This window comes from Dendropsophus ebraccatus, chromosome 1, assembly GCF_027789765.1.
Source record: "Dendropsophus ebraccatus isolate aDenEbr1 chromosome 1, aDenEbr1.pat, whole genome shotgun sequence".
NCBI classification, from domain to species: Eukaryota; Metazoa; Chordata; class Amphibia; order Anura; family Hylidae; genus Dendropsophus; species Dendropsophus ebraccatus.
In genome coordinates this window covers 105808020-105817096 of record NC_091454.1, presented here as the reverse complement: position 1 = coordinate 105817096, position 9077 = coordinate 105808020, and the positions used below count along the sequence as shown (strand labels likewise).

General features: G+C 38.3%; 1 protein-coding gene across 1 annotated transcript in view; it reads left to right on the top strand.

Annotated features, from left to right (window-relative positions):
* Positions 1-641: 641 nt before the first annotated feature.
* The window catches only part of WNT2 (Wnt family member 2), a 63463-nt gene continuing 55027 nt past the window's right edge, over positions 642-9077 (top strand). The window contains exon 1 of the mRNA XM_069956064.1: positions 642-724. Coding sequence (XP_069812165.1) covers positions 642-724 — 83 coding nt within the window. The remainder of the gene's footprint in view (positions 725-9077) is intronic.

Genomic DNA, 9077 nt, shown 5'->3' with positions numbered 1-9077 from the left:
TGTTTCTCTATTTGTCAGTGACTTTGACATATGCAGCAATGTGAACAGGGAAAACACAGCTTAGGATACATGGTCAGCTTTGTGGACCACAGTTTAAAGGAGGGGGGACACATGGATCATATTAATATAGTATTTTCATACACTTTAGTTTGACTGGATCCTGTTTGGGTTTCAGGTTGCTGAGAGGTGACTTCAGGGTTTAATTGTCAATCATAGGTGTTCTTTGTAGCCCTCCCTTCTCTTAGCCTTCTTGTCTTTTGACATCATTCCATCTATCAGTGTTATACACCCACCCGTTCTGCAGGCGACGTCCATCAGCTCCAGCACTTCCAGTACTTCCACTGCTTAGTTGAGATGAAATAAGCTTACCTCTCATTCTCTTCACCACTAACCATTTAATTCTGAGACAGAGCTGAAGTCATTTGAGAATGTTCCAAGTCATTTTTTTTTTTGCCCGTAGTTTTTAATTTCTCATCACAGTAGCTGATCAGAGGCTGACAACGGACTGTAGGCTTCGGATACATTACAAGGCTTATTTTTTTATGTTTAATGCTAAAATAGTAACCTTTTTAATCTTTTCTCTCCTCATCTCTCATGGGATTTTCTATGCTAATATTGATATGCAGTGAGGGATTTTTAATATGAGCACCTTGTTCCTGGACATCTGGTTTGTTGCTCCTGTCATCTTGCTGTTTGTGACACCTGAAGCAACTACTTCATGGTGGTAAGTCTTTAGTTTTGTTACCAGATTCTTTCCTAAATATAGTAGCATAATTAGTTAAGGGAATATGGCATGGCTGAGAGAGGGTCTTTATTTTACAGTACAGTGAAAACAGAATCATTCATATTGTGTGATTACTGGTCCACTTTGGCAATGCACTGGTTAACTTGGTTTCATAGCTGCTGTGCATGTCGAATCTCTACCTCACGGTAGTAAAATGTTTAGTTGTAATCCTTTTTATCTTTTGGTTAGGTGCAGGGGGAAATTACTTGTAATATACTAGCAAGCTTTGTGGCATATGATTTTCTTTTTTATTCTGTATATTTTTTTACACCTAGGGAGTATATATGTTACTTGCCCCTTTAAGCATGTGCTTTCTTTTGGCATGTGTACAATCCAAGCACTATGATTTATCTGGCTCAATAAGGTGAAATCTGGAATATGCAGCATAGCTTAGCATTTCAATGATGTTTTTGTCTAAAACAGATAGTGCTATAATCATCTCTTACAGCTGACTGAATGTAGTGCCCTCTAATGTCTATACGTAAGTTTTCCAATGCTAATGAAATAAACACTTTATAATTGGTTTTGCAGTTGTGCTGTTACTGGTCAGAAGATGTACTGTAAACCTAGTTAACTGAATTGCGTCAAAATTGTTTTTAACAGTCACACATTACCAGAAAATTATAATTCATTTCCTCATTTTCTACCTAACATAAAATGTTACCATTTTCCATTGCATAAACATAATAATGGATGCTTATTGAATGGAAGTATACATTTGTTGCCTTGTAATATAGTAATTAATTGCATGGTGTAGAATGTGTATATTGTTTTTCTATTTATTTTTATATACAGTGGCCCCATACTGATCTTTCTATAGTGATAGCTTATTGTTTAGTCAACACAATTGCTAATTAACTAAGGGATTTTAATCTGAACATGTCTTTTGTGGGTTATTACATTAAACCTTAGTATATGTACATAATCGCATGAAACAGATAAAGAGACGTAGGACCCCACACTTAGGTCTTTTGGATGAACTTGTAAGGCAACGTTTTTGACTTTTAAGGTGTCTCTTCAAACTTTCATAGCTAATAGGGAACATCTGGGCATGGATGATGTAATCTCTCTTATGACTTGTCTATAAGGATATGCCTCTACAATGGACACTGCATACTGATTTTTTAATTCATTTTTTGTACGTTTTTTTTTTTAGGTTTTCTTTCCTACTTTGTTTCTTGGCTATCATTGTAAATAACCTCAATTAATATCCCAACTAATGACCTAGTAGTGACCTGTCACTGCTTAATATTTTAAATCATATTGTTATTTCTACATTAAACTTTGTGATTGTCTGTATATCAGTGCAAATGCAAATAAATTTTACTATATATTTCTAAAGCCGGAAATGCTGACAGAAGCAGTTAACAGTAAACTATGCTAAATATACAATATACTGGCTGTCATAGACAATGGCCAAGATTTACAAAATTTTCCGGGTTTTTAAAAACTCTTCACATTAGGGTTTTAGTGTCTCATGCCACTACATTTATTATGAATCTTATTGCACTTAGTGTATTTGGCTGGTTCTTCACATGTGACATAACTAAAATCCAACCTTACTGCCACACAAGTGGTGCTGGATTTGCACAATCCAACATGTGCCAAAAAAGGGATGGATTGTTTAATAAATGTGTCGGCTATATTGGTTCTAAAAGGGACACGGCCACTTTTCACGTTTAAAGCTTTTTTTTTTTTAAGAGATTTTTATGGTGAAAAACAAGGAATTGTGGGGAAACAAGAAATCAACTGGGAAAAACTAGCAAAAATCCGCCAATTGATAATGGAAACTTGCCTGCAGGCAACTAAAGGACTTTCAAATTCAACAATGGTTGGCCAAAGAGAATAAATAGAATAAGAGATTCTTTAAAGAATTATTTTTTATTCCACTATATTCAATATTACATTTGTAGGTTATTTTTTTTATAGTTTAATCCGTTTTTAAAACATATAAAACAACAATATTAATGGAAATGATTACCTTTAAGTGACTTTTGCAGTCATGAAGCATCTCATAGATTAAGTATAGTGAAAATCAGTAATGATATACTTGGAGTACAGTATATAACGCAATTTACTGAATATAAAATATAGTACTTTTGAATGAACAAAAATGCACTTAATGCTGATTTATAAAAACATTGCACAACTAGCTCACTGATCTACTCCATGCTATATAATTAACTTTGTGTAAGAATATATTTTGTGGCCGCTGGTGGAAAATCAGACCTTTAAGTAGTTTCTTGAATATCTGCTGACTTTTATAGTAGTCCAATTTTCCTGTGTCAGACTTTTGGTATAATACACATCATCATTATAAACTTAATTTTTTTTTCAAATCATTGCACCAACTGTACATTAAAACTGTACATTATGCTAAATTAGCATTGAAAGGTGACTAAGCTGTTCTTAGATGTACAGATAACTCAGGTGATAATCTGTCATCTATCTTTAGGGCGGAAATTAAATTGAACACACAAAGATTTTCACCAGATTGTCAGGACACCTGTAGCACATAACTGTAATCTGATATTGCAATATTAGAGCTTTGCTAATGCTTTATTTTTGTTCTAATTTTGGGAAATCACCAAATCTGTGAACCTGTGGCTTGCTGATATTATGTCAGAGAGGTTAAAAAGTAATGAGAAGCAAAATGGTGGCATAACTTTCTGTAAATATCTTTTTTTTTTTTAAAGATTTTTGGGTATATCTGTTTTTATTGAATTTTCAAAAATATATAATATAAGAATAGGAATTTGCAAAATTCTAAGAGCACAAAAATAAGACAGCAAATAAGTCACATAAGGGTGACATACACCCCGCCTAAGGTAACGATACTGTAACAGGGAGGATATTACGCAGTATTAAAGTGCCTTATATCAATGCATTTTGGCTCCAAAACAACATTTCAGATATGCTTCATATTTAAATAATCCCTTTAATGGCCCTTGTTAATTGTTACATAGTTACATAGTTAATACGGTTGCAAAAAGACACATGTCCATCAAGTTCAACCAAGGAGGGGATGGATACAGGGAAGGGGGAGGGGTGATAGGTTCTATACATATGCATTTATATTATAGCCCTGTTTTGAAGCCCTCTACTGTTTTTGCTGTGACCAGATCCTGTGGTAGACTGTTCCACAGATTCACAGTTCTCATGGTAAAGAAGGCTTGTCGCCTCCGGAGATTGAACCTTTTTTTCTCCAGGCGGAGGCATTGCCCCCTTGTCCTTTGAAGGGGTTTTACCTGGAACATCTTTTCCCCATATTTCTTGTAGGGGCCATTTATATATTTAAATAAGTTAATCATATCTCCCTTGAAACGTCTCTTCTCCAGACTAAACAAATGTAATTCTTTCAATCTCTCCTCATAACTAAGATGCTCCATTACCCTTATTAGTTTAGTTGCCCGTCTTTGTACCCTCTCCAGCTCTAGAACATCCTTTTTATGAATCGGGTTCCAAAACTGGACGGCATACTCCAGATGAGGCCGCACCAAAGCTTTATAAAGCGGTAATATTATATCCCTGTCCCGTGAGTCCATGCCTGTTTTAATGCATGACAATATCCTGCTGGCCTTAGAAGCAGCTGACTGACATTGTGTGCTGTTCTGTAGTCTATTATCTACAAGTACACCCAGATCCTTCTCCATCAGCGACTCTCCCAGAGTAACTCCCCCCAGGACATATGATGCATGTGGGTTATTAGTACCCAGGTGAATAACTTTACATTTACCTACATTGAACCTCATTTGCCAAACACTCAAGGTGTCTAAGTCTTCCTGTAACATCTGCACATCCTCCATAGACTGTACTGTACTACAAAGCTTGCTGTCAGATTAAGAAATGTTTTGGTTTTAAGTACTCTACAGTTTAGCACATATTGCTACAGGTCGGCCAGCAAACAAAGTTTAATAGGCAACAGCCAGAAAAAAACTGAACTTGTCTATATGCACAGTGTTACAGATCTGTTGCACTTCTCTATTGTGGGACTGTGTCTGGACATGTTGGGTAGACCATAGATTTACTTTGTATCTTCCTGCACTACCCTTACTGCGTGTAATGTGTTTCCTGTTTTACTTCAGTTGGAAGATCAATCACTAGACAGTATCTCCCACTTTGAGCTGCTCACAGGGGTGAACAACAATGACAAATGTAAATTAATTTTTTGCATCAGTAGCTAAACTGCTTTTCCTCTATTAGGTTTTGCTAGTATGATACAAAGTTTTGAGTATCTTAAAATTGAGAGACTATTAAAGATGGCATTTAACTACTGATGACTATGCCTAAAATGATAGTACTAGCAAATAAAGCAACTTAACCTCTTAAAGGAGTTATCCAGTGCTACAAAAACATGGCCACTTTCCCCCTACTGTTGTCTCCAGTTTGGGTGGGGTTTTGAAACTCAGTTCCATTGAAGTAAATGGAGCTTAATTGTGAACCACACCTGAACTGGAAACAACAGTAGGGGGAAAAGTGGCCATGTTTTTGTAGTGCTGGATAACCCCTTTAATAACTGCCAATATGCCTTTTATGGCACCTTGGCAGGCATTACATAGAAAAAAAGGCTCACCAAAAGTTAAAGGAGACGTCCAGCTAAAATTATTTTTAAAGGAAACCTGTCACTACCGTGCCGGGGTGACAGGCTCCCAACCCCCCGTTAGATCCCCCTATACTTACCTCATCGCGCGGGTCCCGCTTCCTGAGCCGGTCGGGTGACTGAGATTTCAGCGCCCGAAGCCCGGCGCACGCGCTCACAGGAGAGTCAGATGCCCATAGAGAATGACAGAGCATCGGACTCCCCATTCATTCTCTATGAGCATCTGACTCTCCTGTAAGCGCACCGGGCTTTGAGCGCTGAAATCTCAGTCACCCGACCGGCTCAGGAAGCGGGACCCAGCGCAATGAGGTAAGTATAGGGGGATCTAACGGGGTCGGGAGCCTGTCACCTCGGCACGTGGGGTGACAGGTCCTCTTTAAGTTAGACAAATTTCTAATGTGCATTAATTATGGGAAATGCACATATACTGCTATTTCCCTTAATTTAGTAGATCATGGAGTGTTAGAATTCTCTCAGAAACAGTGATGTCACGACGAAGGGTGTAATTCTTATGGAGTGTCCAGCAGTGGGACTTTGTTTCTATGGATGTAAAATAATGCAATGTAATGTACAGTGTGCTTTATTGAATGAATACATCTATGGAATACTATGGGGAACAAGTGTCCTTGCTCCCCAAAGTATTCCATATATGTATTCAATCAGTACATTTGGATATCCATCACAGTAAGCCCGCTGAACCGCCACCCCCCGCTGCCGCCACACTTGACTATATACACTGAACTACTACTCCCATCACCTGCTCATAGTATGAGCAGGTGATGGGAGTAGTAGCTGGGTCATGCCTGCCGCCGCTGATGCCACCAGGAGGAGGGGGGAGCCACTTCTTCCACGATCCGGGGAAACTTCCCCCTATCCCAGCTGACTTCCCGCCTGGCTGCCGCTCTCCCCCCACACATACTGGCTCCCGGTGTCCTTGGCCGGCACGTGTGGGAGAGTGGCGGCCAGGCGGGGAGTCAGCTGGGATAGGGGGAAGTTTCCCCGGGTTGTGGAAGAAGGAGGAGCGGAGGGGGCATGATGGCTGCACAGAAGCTCCTGTGTGATGAGCGGCTCCCCGCTCCTCCCGGCGACATCAGCGGTGGCAGGCATGACCCAGCTACTACTCCCATTACCTGCTTATACTATGAGCAGATGATGGGAGTAGTAGTTCAGTGTATATAGTCAAATGTGGCGGCGGTTCGGCGGGTTTACTGTGATGGATATCCAAATGTACTGATTGAATACATATATGGAATACCTTGGGAAGCAAGGACACTTGTTTCCCATAGTATTCCATAGATGTATTCATTCAATAAAGCACACTGTACATTACAGTACATTAGTTTACATAGACATCCATACAAACAATAAAGTCCCATAGACTTCTACATATAGTGCTGGACACTCCATAGAAATCACACCCTTCGTAGTGACGTCACTGTTTCTGAAAGAATTCTAACACTCAATGATCTACTAAATTAAGGGAAATAGCAGTATATGTGCATTTCCCATAATTAATGTACATTAGAAATTTGATTAACTTTCCATAAATAATATATCAAAAAATAATTTTTGGCCGGACTTCTCTTTTAAGAAAACAATTAGGTGAGAATAGTATGACATATGCACATTAGGAAAAATAGGCATATTAACATGTATCTCCAACACTGATCAGTGTCTCAAAAATACTGACGAAAAAAACAAGTTAAGAACAGAAAAAAATGAAAAAAGCAGAGAGAAGAGTAGTGTGTCATGTCATTAATTCCAGTAGATAAAATATCTTTAGTCAGAAAGGGCCATATCTTACAATTAAAACACTTACCTCTAAAGGTTTGGAGTGATATTTCAATGTCTACTTGCCGCCTGATTAAGGATAACCTAAACAGGATTCCTACAGCACTCCCAGGCTCTTGAGGGTAGACCTGCCGTATCTATCCAGCTTCCCAAAAATTTTTCAAACTTATGTGAACACTTTCTCTTAATAAATGCACCTCTCTGTTATCTAATTTAGAAGATGGGGCTAGTTTTAGGTACTTGGGGATCCAGGTTTCAAGGGACTTGGTCCAGTTTAACAAGCTAAATATAGAGCCCATCATTAATACAATGGAGAAAAAAGTGAGAATATGGGGAAGATTGATGATCTCTAAAGCAGATAAAATTGTATTAATCAAGACAGTCCTGTTACCAAAACTCTTGTATGCATTTAGCGCCATCCCCACAGTGGTAGAGAGAAAATATTTTAAAAGAATAAAGGTGATGTTAAATGCATTAATATGGGGACGGAAAAGAGTAAGAACAAAGTTAGAGAATCTATTTACCCCAATGACAAGAGGTGGACTGGGGGTCCCAGATATGGAAAGATATTATTATGTTTCTCAAATATATTGGTTGGCTAAGTGGAAGCAGGATAGGTTTTTCTTGTATTTGAGTAATAGCATCAGTAATGGAACCTGGGACATCTTTCAAATTCTGGAGACAGGAGTTTTGGGGAATAAAGTTTGGAACAAATGGGTAATGGTAAAGACCTTAGTCAGAACGTGGAACTGGTTGAAAAAAGCACTAAATAATCAGGGAATAATGGAGTTTGCCCCACTGTGGTTAAATGATGAGTTAGGGGAAATTAGGAAATTGGGAGTAGTAAAAGTATTGGAGGAGGTGGGGGTGAAAACAGTTAGAGACATAATGGAGGGAAACAACATAAAGAGTTGGGATGCTTTAAAAGTAGAATACAAGATAGAGGAAAGACATTGGTTCTCTTATGTTAGATGTAGAAAAGTGTTAGTTGTAAGTCAGAATAAGAGTAATCTGCAAGTATGTAGCCCCAGCCCATTAGTTGAAAAATTAAGGGGAGGGACAATCAAAAAGAAAGAGATTACAACAATATACTCGCACCTTATAAAGGAACAACAGATTGGGATAAAAAGCAAGGAAAAATGGGAGGGGGTAATTGGGGAAATAGATGAGAATAGGTGGGAGAAAGTGCTGAGAAGTATTAAGGAAGTTTCAAGTGTGGGTAATCATAGAATTATTCAATTTAATATTGTACATCAATTATATTACACCCCAATGTTCCTTTGTAGAATAGGGAAGCGAAAGGATGGAAAATGTCCAAGATGTGGCTGTGGGGAGGCGGATTTTGCACATATGCTTTGGACATGTAGCTCTTTGCAAGAGTATTGGGGGAGAGTGCACAAAAAAATTGAAGGAAAGAGTAAGGTGAAATTTGAGCTGAACCCAGTCACAGCCTTGATGGGAGACACTACTAACATCATTGCGAGAAAAAGGAATAAAAAAATTGTACAAAAAATGCTTTTCTATGCTAGACTTATTATAATTAAACAATGGATAGCTCCCGTGACTCCAAGTTGTGAAAATTGGGAAAGATGTTATGAGAAGTATGAGGGAGTAGGGAATTAGAGGTGAGGGGTTGAGGCGGGGTTTTTTTTTTCCTCTTCCTTTCTCTCTTAGGGCAGACGGGGGGGGGGGGGGGGGTAGCGAGGGGTAACTTGGTGAATTTTTTGTTTGGTGGTTATTCTTGTAATACATGTTTGTATATGAAAAATTGCTTTGATGTAGTAATGATATTGTTTTGTATGGGAAAACGATAAAAAAAAAACAAATACAAAGATATTAATTGTAATAAATGCACCTCTCTCCAGTCTAATTGTGTTATTCATTTCGGTGACAAACTCTTGC